The 21,290-nt window shown below is 43.6% G+C and overlaps 1 protein-coding gene across 1 annotated transcript; it reads right to left on the reverse strand.

Moving 5' to 3' along the window:
- Nucleotides 1-17,997: 17,997 nt before the first annotated feature.
- Nucleotides 17,998-20,895, reverse strand: LOC147737774 (uncharacterized). The gene has a single exon (XM_086944981.1). It carries the CDS (start codon nt 20,784-20,786, stop codon nt 19,464-19,466), a length of 1,323 nt encoding a protein of 440 aa, XP_086801107.1. The 5' UTR covers nt 20,787-20,895; the 3' UTR covers nt 17,998-19,463.
- Between the last annotated feature and the right edge of the window lie 395 nt (nt 20,896-21,290).

Raw genomic sequence — 21,290 nt, forward strand, 5'->3', positions numbered from 1 at the left:
CACCTATGATAGTCTGCCACATGGTAGCACTGGTGGTCTAATTTGGAGATGAGCACAAACACAGTGGTTTATTAATCCAATATAAATTAAAATGACTACATCTGCCACCTAAGCCATTCTTCTAACACTGGGGGCTTGGAATATTCTGAATGGTCACTCTGTAGGGGTGTGATGATTACTAGTTGTGTTTGTACTGTCATTGGCAACACTCGCAAGGGGCAATGGGTGCTGCAACCTGCAGTGGCCTCCTGGCGAGGGGCCTGGCTCTTATGATTCGACGTTCTTCCAGAGCTGGGAAGGGTTCGCTCTGGCTGGTGCGTCTATAATGATGCTGAGAGGGGAAATGTATGTAGTAGCGTCTGTGGCCTTTACAGTGTTCTCCAGGTACATGGAATAATTCTTCTAGCACGGATGATGGGAGCGAGAGAGATTGTAGTAAAAGGGAGGGGGCGGGGGCATTTTTCAATTCTCGCCTAGGGCGGCAAAACACCTAGAAACGGCCCTGTCTGCAGAAGCTTCAATAATTCCTTTATTTGGATCTGCTTCCCCATCACATTCAGGCTTTCTAGATCTTTGTCTGAAAAATCTACTCTGTAAGGTTTCTGAAGAATTTTGGAGCGACTAACATCAATTCCCATTTCTGTGGCTGTATCCATTATCCTTTCATGGAGCAACCTAGCACTCCGGGTAAGGTTTTTACTGATAAACAGTAATTCTTCTTCACTGTACGAGCTTAGGCGCTCAACTCCTACATTCCCAGCCATCATTTCTTCTATTTCTATCCTTAATTTATATATTTCTAATGCTTTAGGTTGGGGAGTGGTTTCCTTTTCTAGCTCCTTTGTCCATCTGTCCAATTCTTCTGGGGAAACTACGGTGGCACTCCTAACCCCAGATGCACCTTCAATCAACACCTCCTTTGGTCTTGTCTGGCTTCTTGCCCCCGATGTACTAATTCTAGACTCTCTTATGGGCAAATCCATCAAGACTACAGATTCACACTCACTTTCCTGATCCTCATCTATGAATACTTCCTTCCTCGGGGTCGGGATGCTAGGAGTAGGCAGTATTGGGGTGATAACAGGAGGATGGGGACTAGTCAGGTCATTTCTATACAGTGGAATAGCTGGACCAATAGTTACTGGAATAGTCAGGGAATCAGGATGGGGATGTATCTGGGCAATGGTTCGAACTAAATCCTCTCGCTGTTTAGCCAGGGCTTCTTTCTCTTTTTTCCCGCAACACCTTTTCTGTAGTATTGTCATGCAATACCTGAGGTACCAAGGAAGGATAAATACTTGGGGCAGTTGGAGTGACCAATCGGGGTGGATCTTCTCCGAACGGCTGATAATTTGGGACCGTGGGTCTAGGTCTGCAAAACCCATCCCCCTCACTGGTTTTACTGTCTGTACCTGTTCCATCTGTATCACTATCCCTCCCACATCTGGGATATTTGGCAAAGGGATTTGGAGAATGCATAGGCCCTGACTCTGCAACATATGGAGGTGGATTTTTCATTAACAAATCTTCCAGGTGCTCATCTTCTGAGTCCCCTACGGGCATTAGGTGATGGGTTTTTTCTTTACATTTTCCTTTTCTCTCTTCCAATACCCCCATCATAGGGAATAGCCCTTCAGTCAACATAGATTGCCTCCACTGTTTCATTTTCTGCTCTTTGGTCTGCGCTTGAACCCTCGGATACCATTTACTCACTCCCTTATCCATCCGGGGTTTATCTCGCTCTGCAGCCTCAATCTCCCATTCCTCCAGGGCTTCCTACTGTGTCAACCTAGGTCTAGGGTGTAATTCATTCATGCGGGTCCTTAGGTTAAACAGAATCCGACCATTAAATGTGCCATCAACAGGAAATGCTAGGATTCCGTCATCTACCGTATACTTTGCCCAATTTTCTAACCAGACACAAGTGTGGTACCCTTTATCAAACAGCATGAAAGAAGCAGGGGTATTTGGCGGGGGAATGAGCACGCCTTCCCTCGTTCTAATGGGCTTGTCAGTTTTGAAAAAATTCTTTATTTTATCAGAGAAGGACAGTTTCCTCTTTACTCCATACATCATGTGCGGTCTACCTCGTCTAAGCTGATCCGTATGAAATCCAAGGTACTTTGGGTTCGGTATGAAATCTGGATACCACATGCAACTCTCCAGACTCGCTTCTAACTCGGCTTGATTAATTTTGTTTACTTTTGTGCTTCCAATGCTAGCGCGACTTTTATTTCGCACTACCCAATCAGGTCAGAGAATACAAACACCCTTAACCAATGGGTGCGCGGCCTTTTCGCAAGACAGAGTCTCACGCTTCGGCACTCACCCCTCCTTTACAAATTCAGCTCCACTACACACCCGCTGTCTTGACCAATGCCAGCGCGGCACGGAGTGACGTCAGAGCAGCTCTCCGACCGACTCCCTCCTTCACAAGGTATCGGAAACTTTTTACTCTCTCTAAAGTGCAAGTGCACGTTTTAGTCAACAACACACAACGTTTGCCACTATGTCTGAGTGTTCTAAAGAGAGAAAAGACTTTTCTTTCGCTACTAGTAAACCACTTCTGTCTACTTTTCATTCACTCTGGATGGACTTCTTTGCCTGTCCCTTCACACTAGTAACATAGAACCCGTTATTCTTCTGACTCATCCACCTTAGTCGGGGATATGTACTGAGCCAGGATTTCACCAGCGAACTATTTTACTTACCAGACAAGCCTCGGAGACCCTACTACTCCTTCCGTATGCGACCCTTACTAGGTGATATCGCAATGAAAGTTTTATAAAGGACTCGTAGCTATCATTCACTCCAGAAACAAAAAGGTCCTAATTAGTGCTTCCAGTTATCCTTAACCCTGCACTAATACCTCAAACCTAGTGACTTCAACAGCTAACCGGATTCTGCTCACCGTTAGCTAAATACTTCCCCGGGGATTCGGACTACACTGAACATTCACAAACACTGGTTAATATAACATTTATAGCAGCAATGCAAAATCATATATATTTACATATAAATCCTTGAAACATTTCAAAATATTTGAACCAATACAGTAAAAATCAGCAGCACATTTTATTTTCACGGTTTGTTTATGACCTATCCTATCTACCTAATCTAACTAGTCCAAACCATCCTCTGGCTGCCAGAAAATTACTGATAGAGCGCGCAGTTCTCCCGGGCCACCTGCGTTACCAATTCTTTACACGCACTGGGCCCTGTCGTGCGAATTTTCCAAACACCACACTAATAATTTGGGTGAACCGGGAGAGGATTACTATATTTCTCCTCCTGCACGCTGCTATGAGCAATTAAGGTTTGGTTTCACCTCTGCATACCATGTACCTGACTTACCACAGGCACAATTCTTACGACGGACCTGGAGCTATAAGGGAAAATAGTAGACAGGCCTAACATCAGATATTCTTTATAATCAGTAAATACTTTCCACAATTCTGTAAAATGACCACAGACACCTGAGGATGTTTAAAACTTTATATAAGTTTAGAGAGAATATGACAAGGCAAGGAGTGACAGGCAGAATAATGCGTCTAACACCAAAATCAACACCATAAAGTAGCTATAGATAAATGCTAAGACCATTTGAGTATATGGGAAGACTAAAGGGTAAGAATGTCTAGAACCAAAACTAGTCACTGCAATTTTATACTAGAACATAGGATGTGGATGGGACCTAGAACATGTACTTAACCTAAGTGTTTAAACTATTCTTACTAAGTTCACCGCAATCAGGCTAAAGGTAGGGGGAAAATTGGAACATACTAATATAATATAACAGTAGGTAATTTTCTAAGGGAGGGGAGAGAAGTGGAACAATTCTAGAACAATTTCATATAACTCGTTCTCAAGGTGATAGAGCAATATCACGGGCAAGAGTGCTTTATTAAGAAAGGAGAGAGAGAAGACGAGAGAGAGAGAGAGAGAGAGAGACGCAAACCCACAGATTAATATTTACCTAGGTCTGAGAGAAGACTAACCCTGGCCACGGGTCAGTTGGAAGGACGGGGACAAGGACCCTCAGGAAGGAATGCCAGAATGCGAGCAGGTACAGCTCACGGACAGTAAGGACAGGATACCCCTCAGGATTTGGGATCAGGACTGGGCTCACCAAGGTACGACCAACACCCACAGCTTCAGAAGCAACGCCAGCGTTACCCCTTCCTGCAAGTAATCCGCCAGTAACCCCGATTGGGTTTTCGAATTCCCCAGCAAAGTGCTTCGCCAGCACTTAGGATTATTTCCACCCCTTAGGAGTTTGTGGAAAGTATGGACAGAGTGCTCCGCAGCACTTCAGATTGAGCACCTATAGAGTTCGTAGGGTCAGTGACAGGTCTGCTACTCGGACAAGTCGGACAATTTTCCTAAGCTAAACTAGGGCAGTTATACTGTTTTGGGGGCTCTTAGATCACCCACTAATGTTGCAAGTGACAGTTTCCCACATTATGATTGGTCAGGAGAGGTGGTGTGGTCATTACCACCTCCTAGAATTCAACTTTCTTATCCAAATATTAAAATTTTCCTACCCGCCCCTTGGGTTCACGTTCCCATGCATAGAATACAATAGAAAATCTGAGTGCACAAGACATTGCAACAAAGTCAGTTATTCTCAAGGTGAGTGTCCTCATCTTGTGCTGGGTTTCTCAGGCGCATTTGGCTTCTGGGGCCAGCTGGCTGGTTTCAGCTTCTGCGCAGTTAGGACTTTCCCCGGTCACCTGACAGGGTTCAGAGGAGCCTCAGCATGGCGTCGCTCATGTATGCCCCAGCCCACAAAGACGCGGTACATGAAAAGTAAGCGAGAATGAATTAAAATCACATACAAATTGATTACACTGTATACCATGATAAAATACTAACCAACCCTTATTTTATAATGACTATAGCATTATTGGTTTAATGCGAAAAGACAGATAGGCTGAAGCAGCGGTAGCAAGCGGAGAGCGTGGTGAGAGACAAGCGGCCATATTTGCAACAGTGCGCATGAGCACGAACTCCCTCCAGAATGCGAGTGCGTCACATCACATGGGTATGACCGACGCATGCGCAGACTGAATTCCAGCGAAGCAGCCGATTTTAGTGCAAGCTTCGTTAGTATGAGAAAAGACATACGAGCAAGCATCCTGGGGACACCCGCGTGTTTGGAAAAACACTCAATAAATGACGAACAATAGCGTTAATATGATTATACGATTTAGGCAAGGGTTTTGTATGAGAGCAGAGCGCTTGTACGCGAATCCCAGCTCAATCAACACCACGTATTCAACAACGCAGACGCAGCCATCACACCCCAACTACTGAAGGTCATGAACATCTCCTTCGAAACAGTGACATTCCCGGAAAGCTGGAAGCACGCCGAAATCAACACCCTCCTCAAGAAGCCCAAGGTGGACCCCAAGGACCTCAAGAACTTCCAGCCCATCTCCCTGCTCCTGTTCCTGGCAAAGGTCATCGTGAAAATCGTCAACATGCAATTGGCCCGCCACCTGGAAGACAACAACATCTTGTACCCGTCCCAGTCCGGATTCAGACGAAACCACAGCATCGAAACAGCCCTCATCGCCGCCACAGACGACATCAGACGCAAACTAGACAATGGCGAAACATCAGCCTTATCCTCCTGGACCAGTCAGCCGCATTCGACACGGTCTGCCATCGGACTCTAAAGACACGCCTCCTAGAAACCGGCATCCAAGACAAGGCCCTTGACTGGACCACGTCTTCCTCTCCGGCAGAACCCAGAGCGTCCGCCTCCCACCCTTCCGATCTGAAGCCACCGACATCATCTGTAGCGTCCCCCAGGGCTCATCTCTCAGCCCGATGCTGTTCAATGTCTACATGGCCCCCTCGCACAAGTGACCCGCCATCACAACCTCAACATCATCTCCTACGCCAAGATGACACCCAGCTCATCCTCTCTCTCACCAAGGACGCACACCCCACCAAAACCAACCTCCACGAGGGAATGAAGGCCGTCGCCGACTGGATGAGGAGCAGCCGTCTGAAGCTGAACTCGGACAAGATGGAGGTTCTCATCCTCGGACCCACCCCCTTAGCCTGGGATGACTCCTGGTGGTCGACCACACTAGGAACAGCACCAACACCCACCGACCATGCACGCAACCTAGGATTCATCCTCGACTCCAACCTCTCCTTGTCAAAGCAGGTCAACGCTGTCTCCTCCTGCTACAACACCCTCCGCATGCTCCGCAGGATCTACAAGTGGATCCTGACCGCAACAAGAAGAACGGTGACACAGACCCTCATCAGCACAAGACTGGACTACGGCAACGCACTCTACGCAGGAAGCCCAGCCAAAATCCTAAGACGACTACAACGCATCCGGAAAAAACGCTTCCGCCTGCCTGATCGTCAACGTCCCCGTAGCAGCCACATCACCCCCACCTAAGAGACTTACACTGGCTCCCCGTCGACAAGAGGATCCCCTTCAAGCTCCTCACTCACGCACACAAAGCACTCCACAACGCCAGACCAGCCTACCTGAACATCAGACTCAGCTTCTATACCCCAACCCGCCAGCTCCGCTCCACCAGCCTCGCCCTCGCCGCTGTCCCACGCATCCAACGAAGGACCTCCGGTGGCAGTTCCTTCTCCTACCTCACCGCCAAGACCTGGAACACCCTCCCTACCCACATAGGGCAGACCCAAGACCTACTCGCCTTCAGAAGACTCTTCAAGACCTGGCTCTTCGAGCAGTAGCAGCACCCCCCATCCCCATAGCGCCTTGAGACCCTCTGTCAAGCGTTCACACACGAGGTTCCTGTTGTTTCCTTCTTGGAGATGCACGCTCCCAACCCCCTATGAACTAATCAGTCAGCAAGGAGTTAAGCACTTGCACAACTGCGTAATCCACAAGGGAAAGGGGAAGTGGATAGAGAAACAAGACAAACAACACTGGATCTCTTCCTGAGATGGCAGCTCGATTTCGAGTTTGAAGTGTTCAGGACTTCAGGTTCATTAGTACCTTCACAAAATAACAACAATCCTTCAAGTCTCAAAATAACACTTTGCTTTTCTTTTGAAATATTGCTAAAATTACTATTACATACCTATATCTGTGAAGCCCTTTCTAACACTCCTATGATTGTCAGGTTTCAATATTTCTGGGTTAATGCCTTTAAGAACAATACGCAAATAAAATGAATAATCAAAACAATGCACCAAGATATCAGCAATCATTGGTTAATGGTTAGTGTTTGATTTAGTATTCAATTTGACACCAAACGTGGCCGAACTGACAAGTGTGTGCTGCTGTCCTTAAAAGAGATTCTGAGAATAAAAGACAAAAAAAGAAACAACAACAATATCCTCCTTTTAGGAAGTTTAACCTCTGTCATGTATAGGAATTCTGTCCAGCATACGAATTCTCCTATGTCAAATTATACATTGAATACACATGACTTAAAGAATCTTCAAAACACTGTTTAGGTTTTTTTTATAAAACAGTTATTGTCTCTGCTGAAATGTCAATAACGATTTTCTATATTGATTTGTCCATCAACTATGCTCATAAGAAATTACAATTGAAAATAAACTTGCTTTAAATATATGCCAAGTTCCAAAAATCCATTTTACAATCAAGAAAATGATTTTCCAGCTCTCGAGTCTTTTACAAATAAGAAGCTTGTCTTTACCCATGCTTGTCTTTTGATCCCAAGTTGCTTGGTAACCAGATATCTTACTTTTTTACACAGGAAATCGGATCGACGAGAGAAGGCTCAACCGGAACTGAAGATCAAGGGAACTGTAGCCGCCGGTGCCTTTCGGAGATCGGAGGACAACGAAGGAATCACAAATTGGATAGTACGTATTTAAAGGAAAAACGGGAACTGAGGTTTTCTAAGGGAATCGGGAACAGAAGCTAGCGGGAGGAATTCCAGACGGAAGGGAAGCGGAACCAAAAGAAAGGGACTGAATCAGACGGGTCTCAGATGCCAAACAGGACACTCGCGGTGATGCTGTTGCACGACACGAAGCGTCACTGTGAGCGAGGGCAGGGTATTTATAGTCTTTGCTTGAGCGTTCCTTCACCTGCTCACGTGTATTTAGGAAACCGTTCAAAACGTGAGAGTGAAAAGGCACTTGTATTAAGTTCTACAAGTGCATAAAACTTGAACAGTAACAATCATTGCTAGCTGCAAGAAAATGTACCAACAAACATTGCTAGCTACAAATGAATCACTAGCAGTACTTGCCACACAATAAACAGTACTTGTCACACAATACGAGAACATGCATAATTAAAGGGATTAACTTGCAATGGCAAAAGAACCCATGACACCCTCACGGGGAAGTAGCGCGCTTTACAAGTACTCTGATTGATTGATTGATAAAAGTATCAGTTGCTGTCGCCTTCAGATATGGCCGCAGTGCTTGCCGCACTATTGTAACCTCTGCTGCGCTGTCGAGCAGCGTTAATGTCCATGTCAGGTTCCGAAGCTGTCTTCTCACTAGCCGTGGCATACCTTACGGTTAACGCAGCAACTTTCTTTTTGTGAAAATGAAGGCGTTAACGTGGCAAGTCATCCTGCTTGCCTTTACCATCAGAGGGGCGGGGCTGCTCACGTCCTTCTGGGGCACTCCGACCCCTGCCGTGTTCTCCGCCACCGGCTTGTGTGCCCAATGTTTCCTCTGAAGAACGACGAGAACGTTGCTCAGGTACCTGAAATCTATACGAAGACCTAATTCTTGCGTGGTCGCACAAATCATAAGTGCGCTCAGTAGACACTGGTATCGGCGCTGCCGGACGCGACCCCTGTTTCTATTGCTTTTTTTTATTTCAACAAGTCTTTATTGAGGTTTTTATCTTTTTTTTTACATCACAGTTACCCCCCCCTCCCTCCCACCCCCACCCGAGACCCCTCCTCCCGGTACAGGTAGCAATTTGAAAAATAACAATTAAAGAATTAAAAATTATAAAGAAAAATAGGAAAAAAAACAGGCTTCGAAGAATAAGAAGAATAGAGAAAAAACATCATTACATTCCTTACGAACTCGATACATCTCGGTTACATTATTGATCTATACTGGGCTCGCTAGCCATAATCTAACTGGGTCCCAAATTTTTAATCCCTTAATTTTCTTCTTTATACCTTTCCGGCTATAAATGGCAATTTCAAGATTATATGTAGCTAAGAAGCGAGTCCGCCACTGTTGAAATGTGGGTGGATATTGATCCAGCCATGCGGAAGTCAAACAGATTCTTAAGACTGCCATAGCAATATAAATGAGTCCCTGCATGGCGATAGGTCTGGTAACTCTATCTACCCCTAGTATAATTTCTGCTGTGCTAATCTCGATATTGACTTCAAATATTTCAGATAGGAAGTTGGAGATTTCTCGTTTAATATTATCTAATGTATGACATGTAGCCAGCATATGTATCAGATCGGCTTTAGGCCTATCGCATCTGGGGCAGAAAGTCCCCTTCCCCTCCCCCTCCCCCCATTTTGAAATTTTTTCGGGTGTATAATAAAGGTCAAAAAAAGTTTCGTAGAACTGAGCTTGTAGCTTGGTGGACATTAGAATAGAGCTGGATAGTTCAAGTGCTTTGTGAACTAAATCCTCTGTAATATCGATCCTATTTTGCCAATTATTTGCATGTTTATCCACATCGTCTGGTAGTACAGCAATTAGGTCTTTATAAATGTCTCCAATTTTTACACTGGCCGAGCTGACCACGGTGTTAATTGTGGGGATTTTTTTAAAGCAACCATTGGGTCCCCCCTTTTTGAGAATAAAATCTCTTGATTGTAAAAACTTTTAAAAAATCGTGCGAATTCAGCCCATATTTATTTTTTAGCGATTCAAATGAAGAAAGCCAGTGGAATCGTAAAATGAGCCAAGTTGCGAGATTCCTAAACTAACCCATCGCCGCATACAGGAATCCAAAAAAATTTCAGGCAAATTGGTATTCTTTTCTATTGGTGTAAAATATGAAAACCTGCCGATCGCCAGATGTTTCCGAGCCATGTTCCAAACTGTGTAAATACCCTTGAGTGTTTTAAATCGTTCTTTTTTTAGATGGCAATCATAAGGTAGCTGCCAAAGGTGGTTATTGGCGTTATTACCCAAGATTAGTTCCTGTGGAGTTGGAATCGGACAAATGGGCGTTGAGTCTTGTTTGGGGATTAACAGTAGACGACTGTATTTGATGGTTGTGGCCCACCAATAGAATTTGAAATTAGGGAGGACTAGGCCACCGCTATCCCTTGAGTGTATGATATGTTTATAGGCTCTTCTTGTTTTTCCATAGCCCCAAACAAAGCGAGATAGCATATTATCTATTTCATTAAAAAGTGATAGGTCAAAATTAAGACAGATTGCCCGGAAGAAGTACAAAAATTTGGGCAGAAAAACCATTTTAATGAGATTGCAACTTCCGATTATTGTTAAATGTAGGTTGTGGAGTCTTGATAAGGTTTTATTTGTCTGTTTCAATAAGGGGTCTAGGTTCAGGGCCACTAGATTATTCAGATCGGATGTAATATTAACGCCGAGATATAATGCATTGTCAGTGACTCTTGAATCGTCCACGCTGATATTATTATTTATTACAATCTGGGTTTTAGTTTGATTTAGTTTGTATCCCGAAATCTCCCCGAACCTTTTTGCTTCTTCCTCCGTTATCCTAGCTGTTGTAATTGGATCTGACGTAACAATCGCAATCATCTGCAAAGGCTAGAGTTTTATTTTAATCATTCGATGTCTTAATGTGTAGTATGGATGGATTCATTTCTAGCTTTGCGATAAAGGGATCGATGTAAATGGCGAAGAGTAGGGGAGAACAAGGACACCCTTGTCTTGTACCTCTAGTCACCTTGATGATGTCCGAGGTGACCCCATTGATCATAACGACCGCTTCAGGAGCGATATACATTTTCTGTACTGCTTGAATGAAATGATCTCCGATCCCACTCTTTGCCATGGCCGACCATAGATATTGCCAGGAGACCCTGTCGAATGCTTTTTCCGCATCTAACAAAATTAGACCCATAGGGTCTCCTGCTACCTCGGCAATGTCAAAGAGAGTTATCACCCTCTGGACGTGGTCTGTGGTTGATCTTCCAGGGACGAACCCGTGTTGCCTAGCAGCTACAATTTTATGAATTAAAGGTGCCAATCTGCTTGCTAACAGTTTGGAATACATTTTAGAATCGTTGTTAATTAGTGTAATAGGACGGTATGTGCCTAGTTCTGTCGGATCTTTATTTTTTGGGGGGAATACTAATATTTTTGCACATGCCCAAGAAGCCGGAGGATTTCCATTCATGAAGACCTGAGTAAACAACTGGGTTAGGATGTCTTTGATTGAGCTACTGAATCTGACATAAAATTCCACGGGAATACCATGTAGACCTGATACCTTGCCAGATGGAAGACTGCGTATGGATAGTAAAATTTCTATCCAGTCTGGAGTTTCAGCGAGAATTCCCTTATCAGCTTTGGATAGGCAGGGCCTTGTATCCGAAATGAGATACTCATCGATTTTATCTTGCTTAATATCTATTGCAGAATAAAGCTCTGCATAATACCTCCTAAAAGCATCCCTAATATTGTTTGTATCATGAGTTAGGCCGAGAACAGGGTCTCATATTGCTTTGATCGTATTTTTTTAATTTTGTTCTCTTACACTAATAGCTAATTGGTGCCCTACCTGTTCGCTCCATTCATAGATTTTTTCCCTATTCACTGTAGCTTTGAGGATTGCTTTACGAGTGAATAATTCAGATATTAAGTTTTTTGCTATCGCCACATCTCTAATGGCCTCTTCTATGTTGTTCCCCCCTTGAAGTAGCCTGATTAAATCTTCTTCTTTCCTGGCCAAATGCTCTTCTAGATCTTTTAAGTTTTGTTTGATTTTTTTGTTATTTTGGATAGAAAATCTGAGGGTTTCCCCCCTTATCCCTGCCTTCAATGAGTCCCAAACCACCTCCAGCGGGGCGCTACCCATGTTGAAACTTAAAAAGTCTGGGATCCATTGATCCATATGAGTACAATATTTATCGTTGGTTAGCAGAGCTCTTTCAAAGGTCCAGTTGCTGCGATCAGATTTAATAATGTCAGTATCAAAACTCATAAGTAGAGGATTATGGTCAGAAAAAACCAGCGGCAGCCTGTTTATAGAGCATTTGGATAGAATTACATTGGAGATGAACATATAATCCAATCTAGCCAGTTTGCGATGGGGTGGGAAAAAAAAGTATAACCATGGTTTTGCGGTGTTTTCATCTCCCAACAATCTACCAGCCCATGAACATGACAGAGTTCCACCAAAGCCTTATATGTTCTAGGTTTCCGGCCTTGATATTTAAATGTTTGTTCCGAAAGCCAAATTGGTGGGAGATTGATGTTAATATCCCCGCACATAATCATGGGAACGGGCCAGTGTGCTAATTCGTTCGATAGGAACTGTAACAATGTTGGATCGTCTGTGACGTTGCCATAGATTGAAGAGACAGTACATTTTTTCCCACTTGTACATTGACACTCTGTAATAGCCCATCTACCAGATGGATCTGAAGCTGATCTTAAAAAGCTCAAACCCCCACCTCGCGCTAAAATAGCTACCCCACGAGTTTTATTTGGTTGGGTGGTGGCGACGACAACTCTATATCCCAGATCTTTAAACAGATGTCTTTGTGACCCCTCTATGTGTGTTTCCTGAAGACATATTATTTCTGCTCCTAGTGAATGTAGACCTATTGCTAATCTTTGCCTTTTTTTAATATCATTGAGCCCACATATATTCATAGTTAGTATTCTCAATTTAGCCATTTATTTTATAGATTTGGTGTACTTATATAATTAAATATTTTTTAGTCATGAGACAGTGTGCTCTTCTTATCCTATTTCTAAGCCTAATCATAAATTCCACCCTTTCAATTTGCCTGTACCGCTGCCCCCTTCCCTCTCCCCCGTCTACCCCATAACAGCTAAAACCCAACCCCCCCTCCTCCCCCTCCATCTAATGAGGCTACCTGTTGCCCGTGGGCCCAGGTTGTGGGCATCTTGCAGATCCTTCGGAAGTAGGTGGCTCTTAGCCCTGACCTCTGTAACTTCTTAAGAGCTGATTGATCCTAGTCGGTGATTTTATTTAACAACTATCAGTTACAGACATTTAATTATTTCACTATAGTACTACCTGTCAACCCACTTTTTCAAGGAGATTCTCTGCTCTCCCTCTCTGCCTATGTCTAAGCTCATTGACTTCAAACATATGGTCTCTATTTATTGTGTTTCTTCCCTTTGGATAGATTTTCTTTATCTTTACTGTGGTCGGTGATCTCATCCAAATAGGAGTGCGCTTGAATTTCGCTGGAGAAACTTCTTGTTGTGCCGTTAAATATGCCTTTTAGTCTGGCTGGATTAAGTAAGAAGACTGTTGCACCGATCTTTTCAAATGGGGAAAAGAGTTGCCGTAGTCGCCATCTTCTCTCGACCGTTGCATGGGCAAAATCGGGTCTGCTAAAGAAAGCATATGCTTTATATTGTCTTTTTCTGGTCGGTCTTGCCAAGCCAAAGATTGCTTCCCATAAAAGAAAGTTACCGAAATTGACAAGCATTGCTCTGGGATATTACTCTGTTCCTTGTGACCGTTTGTTGATGGTAAAGGGAAAGTGGTGGGCTCGCTGGATTGATTTTGGTTTAGCTTTTGAGTGCAACTTGGTCGTAACGTGTGGGGAAGTGTTCCTGTGTTTTTGATCAGACCGATAGAATAGGTCTACATTACTTCCTTGGTCAGTAGTATCTTCGTCCAACAATTTGTTTTGTCTCCTTTGTCATCTTTTTTTTCTTTCTTGTTTTTTCTTAGCGCTATTATCTTTAGGAGAGTTATTGTTTTTTGTGGAACTAGAATTGGAATCAGATAGATCAATGGAGTCTGTGTTGATTTCTTTGTTTCGTAATCCTTGAGGTTCACTCGAAGTTGACATCCCTGCCTCGTAGATTTCAGGCTCTGAAACTGATTCAGGCTCAGATTCAAGGTCCCTGCTTATTTGTATTAGAGATGTTTGAGTTTGGCTTAGGATTTAGGTTAGAGTCTCTTGCATCTTCTATGTGTGCTTAAACTATTTGTCACTATATTGCTCGCATTTATCGGTAATATTGCGTCGGGGGCGCAATAATCGGCTGACGAATCACCTTCTTCATCGGCTTGATTACCCTCTTCAAAGGTTTCTGTTTTATCTTTAGGATCTGGGAGTCTGACACTCGTAGTACAATTTGGGGTGCACGAAGATCCATTCTTGATACCCGCCTCTGGAGTGCCATGATGCTCGCTCAAATTGTTTAGATTCCTCTGAGATTTGGGTATGATGCTTTCATTGATTTCTATTTCCGCCGGGTTCTGCTGATTGGCGGGCTCTTTAGAAACTGGACAGAAGATTGTTGAAAACCGCGGCAGGAAATCCTGTGGCAACCCACTCGACTTAGCAGCCAATTTTAAATGTTTGATTGCCTGTTATCGCTTTGCTTTTTTTGCCTGTAGTTCTAATTTGGCCTGCGTCTGTTGGATCTCCGGACCATTTTCCTGATCGTCGTCTTTGTTTTTGCCTTTTTCTTTTTCTCTTTCGCTGGCTTTCGGTCTGTCTTTTGGTCGGTATTTCTCTTTATCTTTCTCTTTTTCCTTCGCTTTTTCCCGGTTTTTGTCTTTTTCTTCTTTACTTTTTGCCCCCCTGGTCTCGACCCGCCGTACCATATTTCCCTGGCCTTGTATTTCGGCATCCTCCAGAATTTCCTGCATGTCTACTTCCTGCTGTAAACTAGATGTATCTTTGTCCATAGCATTCAGGTCGTGATGTTGATTTTGTTTACTCGATCCAGATCCGCTGATAGACCCTTCGCCATGTAGCGTGCCAGCGGTTGCCATATTAAACACTTGGTTGAGCCCCTGCCCCCCTTTTTTTTTTTGATTGTGCTTATTCTTAAGTTGCACCGGAAAAACGAGAGCAATTGTTACAACAGCCGCTGCCGCTGAATATTTAGAACAGCTAACTCTGGGAATATTGGCGGAATTACGTGCCCTGCTCACAGAACCCCCAATTGCGGACAGTAATACAGTGCAACTTCGAGGTATTTGCCATGCTGCCCAACGCGTGTATGACAAAGGTGATGCCTGCATCCGTCTCTTTCTTTTAGATTTTGGATTTTGGACACACTGTCGTACAATGTTACGTTATAGAATTCAAATCTTGAGAGATTGAGAGATTTGAGCAGTTAATCAATTGTGCTATTGAGCTATTGTTAACCTCCCTACACCGCAGAGCGCTCAACTACTTGCTGCATGCTTGCTGCATGCTATTAAATTCGGCAGTGAACAGTGAACACCCTTGCTTCAATCCTTCGGCGGTCTTTAGCAGTCTCTCACAGTCTCTAATAGTTTATTATATATTTATCTCCCCCCCTGACGTGACCGTGTTTTACAGCGTGTCTTGCAATGAGTATCAGTATCAGGTTTCAGGTATCAGGTATCAGATATCGATATCGATGTAACAGCTCCAGTCTTATTGAGATACCACTACCACTTCCGACGCTACAGCTGCAGCTGGTGCTTCTGACACAACTGACCCCCAGATGGAAATTTAATCAATTTGGCACGATACACAACATGGCATGGCTCGGCTTGGCTTAGGTTTTTGAGATTGTGGCTGGTTTCTTGCTGATATAGGGTGTATTGTTGTGTATTATTGTGTTGTTGTTTTTTTGCCCCCCTTACTCGCCTGCTCGGAGGCAAGATGGCGTCCGTGAGACCGTGAGGAGTAGGCTGTGCTCTACCTAGCTCCTGGCCCCTGTTTGTGGAACATTATGAATTACGAAAGGCTCAATCCACTAGTAGCACAGTAACCAGAGCATATAGAGCTAACAGAATGTACTCGCCGGAGCAGCTGTCAACCTGCCAAGCAGCACTGTGACTAGCGTTTACCCACCGGAGTCGATGGTGTCACTGGAGTCATCGAGGGTCGGAGTAGTCATCGGTGCTAGCGGGGTCAGCTGCAGCAGCGGAGTCGGCGAAGTCAGCATTGCACAGTATTGTGCAGCATTGTACCGAGAGTCGATCAAATTCAAAGCCCCAAGACAAAAGGGACTCTAGCGACATTGGTGAGCCACGTAGAGGGAGGGGTGCCAAGTAAAGGGCACCGACTCCTGACATCGTACAGCTTCATCCAGCGAGACCGAGTTACCGACCCAGCAACGTAAGGCAAGGAGGCCTAAGCCGGGTGTGGACGAACAGAGCCGACCGGAGCCGAGGCAAACGATTCAAAACAGCTGAGCAAGCCGAGTAAGTCGAGCAAAGCAGTGACAGGCGATCACCGGACTAAGAGGAGGTCCATGGCGGGGGTTTGGAGAGTCCCTGTTTCTATTGCTGCTTCCTCTGTTTTTTATTCTTCAAATTCTGTTTTGGTAAATTTGGACGGTCGTCTTTAGTAGACTTTGCCATCTGAGTCTGCGGTTGAGTTGCCGTTTTAGCAAAAGGCTTAACACCCAAACAATTGCGGCCAATGATCTTATAAGCCTCCGCAATAATTCTCAGTAACACTCGGGGTTTGTCGACGTCTGGGACAAGGCGCAAAGCATTCGACACCTGAAAGTTAACCGAAGATGAGATCAGCAACTACGTCAAACACCCCAAAGAGCCTCATTCCCAACTCGACAGCCGCCTCCCGACTGTGCTCATCCTGAACACGCTTGATCAAAGAGGGCAAGACAGTCATAGACGGCGTGCCAAAACACTTCGCATATACTGCTGCAAATACTTTACCCCAATTCTCACAATCTGTTACCTCTGGCAATAAGTCTTTCTGCAAACTAATTGAGAGAATCCTGTGTTTTTCCACAGGAGTGGTATTAGGAAACACTGCTTCCAGTTGGTCAAATTTCTAAGCAAGCCAATAAGGCATTTCGTACTTAGTTTGGGGGTGCTTTCCCATTACCGAATTAACCGAATTAACCATGACGGGACTAATCGGCATCCCGGCCAGTCCAACTTGTTGCGCTGCAAGAAACATAATGAACTAAAGCCCTATGTACCCCAACAAAAGAGGTAAAAAAGTTGACACAAGTCGTCAATCGGGGCATTAAGATAACATGGATATGGTGTGAACCCGGCTAAGACTGGCAAAGTGGCCCCAGGAATTGACAAGGGACCTAACCGAAACGGAGTTACGGTGTGGCGGAGGGTGCCATTAAACCAAACACGATGCTGCCATGCCGAAATTGGAATCTCTTGTGTACTATATGGAGTATAGTTCATAGGAATCGCTGTGTGAGTGTATGTTTGGAACATATCCTCATCCGCATTTATTGCAGGAAACGTAACCCAAGAGTAGAAAAGCTCAAAGGGGAACGCTGAATCAGCACTCACCACAAAGATAACAGACATACCATCGTCTGGTACCCCAAACTGCGTCAGATGACGCCGAACGCTGCCCGACTATGCTGAGCTATATCAATATCACACATAAGGATATGGAGAAGAAAAACAATTTGTATAAATTGCAGCACAAAAAGGGTAGTTATTCAAAACGTGAACCTTTTTATAAATCTCAAGCTTGAATTAACCTATAACACATTCGTATAGGTAGGTTAATCCGTCACGCCTGTTAACCGGAAACAGTGGTGAGGGTATTGTGATACAGATATAAGCACTAATCAAGACGTTGGGCGCCATGTTGCGGGGATTCTGCTCATGCACAGGAAACCAGGACCACAGTGTATTGTGGTGTACCAAAAACCCACCTCAGTGCCCAGAACCCCTATCCAACTAGCATCAGTGTCTCATTCGTTCTCCGTACTACAGCAAAGCTACCAATGATTAGACAGCCCAGAACAAGTGACTTTGGGACCTCTCAGGAATAGTGGGAATCAAGAACACTCTTTCATTTTTATTCTCATAAATGTCCGCAATGTGAGTAATCAGAGACAAGGTATAGTTTAAAATGTTTATTTAAACTACGTGCTCTAAGATGCAGTATATTTGCTAACATAAGTAAAAATATGCAAAAAATCAATACAATCAGCATTGTTACAGTTCCATAAAATAGAAAGGGAGAAATCATATTATAATGATAGTGGAACCAGGTCTATAGCGCCTTGTGTACCACCCTCCCCTTGCTAGGTATTATAATAATAGAGGATCTCAAGGTTAAAACGGGGACCGCATACCTCCAAAGTCAGGTGAAGTGAATCACATCCCAGATCAGCACAACTCTTTGTCGATGGAAAGGTTTTTTCCAAGTGTTAGTCTCATGCATGCAGTGCAATATTAAAAGCACCTGAGTTTCAGAAATGAGCAGCTGTGTTTGTGTTGTGTCTAGAGCGTGGGCTGATCAACCTACATCAACAGCATACATTGTTATTTTAACCTTGAACACTTTGTGCAGACTTGAGGTCGCAGTGTGAGTCCAGAGATGTGAAAAACAGATCATTCTCATGTGAAGGAAAAGCAAGCAGTTTGTCTTTATAAAAACAGAGACATGTAGTGTCATGTGCAAAAGCAGCAAAATGGCGTTTGAGCAACTAACTCACTTATACTAATATAGCAATGTGTGCAGGCAGAATCGTATTCATCCCTACACTTTTACAGTTAGCATGAACAGGAACTCTTGGATGTTTTCCTTTGTAAATCTTCATCGCTAAATAAAAACCACCAGTGTTTCTTTTCTTTTATTCCACATTGTGCTAGTCTCCCAGTGGATTTCCTGTTATATCACATTGTTTTTTCTATGTGAACAATCACTGGGAACAGACACTTTTATTATTCTACAAATCTTTGGTTTTCTTCATTTCTTCTAGTCGAGTCTTCATTCATCTGGTATTTGAATATCCCACATAATTATATATTTGTTCCTGGAATTCCTTCATGTCACAATAACTGCACTGTTCTGCTCCTGTCTATGTCCTCAGATGAGTCAATATTATTGTTAATGTTCTTCATTTCTTTCTGAATTCATTGCATCTCTAGGATTATTTCTAAGTGAGTTAAATGAAGGTGTGTGTTCGCTGAGGCTATGTAGGATCAGAAATTGACAAAAGCTCGTCACACTTTTAGTGCAATTGTAAGGTTTACCCCAGGTGTGTTTGCAATTGACAAAATCACTTCTGACATTCATTGCAATGCTCTTTTTTTACTCTGTGTGTGTTAGTTGATGTATCCGTAGGTTTAATAACTGACAGAAGATATTCACACATTTGCACCTGAAAGGTTTTTCTCTGTGTGCATTAACTGATGAATCCTTAATGCGAAAGATTTCCTAAAGGTACTTCTACACTCACTACAGTTGTACGGTATTTACAGAGTGTATGCAAGCTGATGTCTACATAGGCTTGATAATTGACTACATTTCTTCACACATTCATTGCACTTGAAGGCTTTTCTTCTGTGTGTGTTCGCTGATGCCTGTTTAGGATTGATAATGGTCTTTAGCTTTTCAAGCATTTGTGGCATTTAAAAGATTTGTTTGCCCTTTGTGAGCTCGCTGATGATTTCCTAATGCTGAAGAGTAAGTAAAACTACTGCCACATTCACTGCAATGGTATGGTTTTTCCCCTGTGTGTATTCTCTGATGTCTGCGGAGGTTTGAAATGTGACTGAAGCTCTTTACACATTCAGTGCAATGGTATGGTTTTTCCCCTGTGTGTGTTCGCTGATGTATTTGGAGTTCTGCTAACGTACTGAAACTCTTCACACATTCACTGCAATGGTATGGTTTTTCCCCTGTGTGTATTTTCTGATGTACGTGTAGCTGTGAAATCTGAGTGAAGTTCTTTGCACATTCCTTGCAATGGAATGGTTTTTCCCCTGTGTGTATTCTCTGATGTCTGTGGAGGTGTGAAATGTGATTGAAGCTCTTTGCACATTCCTTGCAATGGTATGGTTTTTCCCCTGTGTGTGTTCGCTGATGTGTTTGGAGTTCTGCTAACGTACTGAAACTCTTGGCACATTCACTGCAATGGTATGGTTTTTCCCCTGTGTGTATTCTCTGATGTGTGTGGAGGTTTGCAATTTGACTGAAGCTCTTTACACATTCCTTGCAATGGTATGGTTTTTCCCCTGTGTGTGTTTGCTGATGTATTAGGAGTTCATGTGACCGACAGAAGCTCTTCACACATTCACTACAACGGTATGGTTTTTCCCCTGTGTGTATTCTATGATGCCTATGGAGGCTTGATAATTGACTGAAACTCTTTACACATTCCTTGCAATGGTATGGTTTTTCCCCTGTGTGTATTCGCTGATGTATTTGGAGGTTGGATAACTGACTGAAGCTCTTTACACATTCATTGCAAAGGTATTGTTTTTCCCCTGTGTGTATTCGCTGATGTCTTTGGAGGTGTGATAACTGACTGAAGCTCTTCACACATTCAGTACAATGGTATGGTTTTTCCCCTGTGTGTGTTCGCTGATGTGTTTGGAGATGTGATAACTGACTGAAGCTCTTCACACATTCAGTGCAATGGTATGGTTTTTCCCCTGTGTGTATTCTCTGATGTCTATGGAGGTCTGTTAACCGACTGAAGCTCTTCACACATTCAGTGCAATGGTATGGTTTTTCCCCTGTGTGTATTATCTGATGTCTATGGAGGTCTGTTAACCGACTGAAGCTCTTTACACATTCAGTACAGTGGTATGGTTTTTCCCCTGTTTGTATTCGCTGATGCTCTTTTATGGTTTCTAATTGGCTAAAGTTCTTGACATATTCAGTGGAATTGCACGATTTTTCTCCTGACCGTGTTTCCTGAAGGGTCAGCATAGTTAATAAACTACTTGCGTTATTTTCATATTCCCTGTATGCGTGTTATATTTTGGACGCTTGATTTCCGATTTAACACTAAAATACAAGACTCACTAAATACCTGCCACATTCATAATATCAGTAAGGCTTCCTTGTGGGTGATTGCATCTTTAGATTGGATAATGGCTTCGCATGCTTGCGGGTAAAGCTTAATCTTCGTTCCTGTAGGTGCAAATTGGGACAATACTCTGTACTTTAGAGAGCAGAACTCTCCTTTCCTTCAGCCTTCAGTTTTTAGGCTCCACTTCGTTGTGCTTTTCCCTGGTGCCTGCGGTTTGGCTAGGAAGAGTTTGCAATACACCTAGAGCACTGAATGGTGGTCTGTTGCCAGTTTAGATAGAGAAGCACTGCTCTAGCCACATCATGATGATGAATCGACTTGCAATGTGTACAGCTACTCCAAAGAGTGTCCCGGGGCAAAGCACAGGTCAGAAAAGAAAGTAAATCAGTTTGTTTCAAACA

Source organism: Lissotriton vulgaris, chromosome 1_1 (assembly GCF_964263255.1).
Source record: "Lissotriton vulgaris chromosome 1_1, aLisVul1.2, whole genome shotgun sequence".
NCBI classification, from domain to species: domain Eukaryota; kingdom Metazoa; phylum Chordata; class Amphibia; order Caudata; family Salamandridae; genus Lissotriton; species Lissotriton vulgaris.

What these genes read in the sequence shown, in the direction of transcription:
- LOC147737774 (XM_086944981.1), bottom strand. Translation starts at nt 20,786, where the DNA reads ATGCTGACCCTTCAGGAAACACGGTCAGGAGAAAAATCGTGCAATTCC.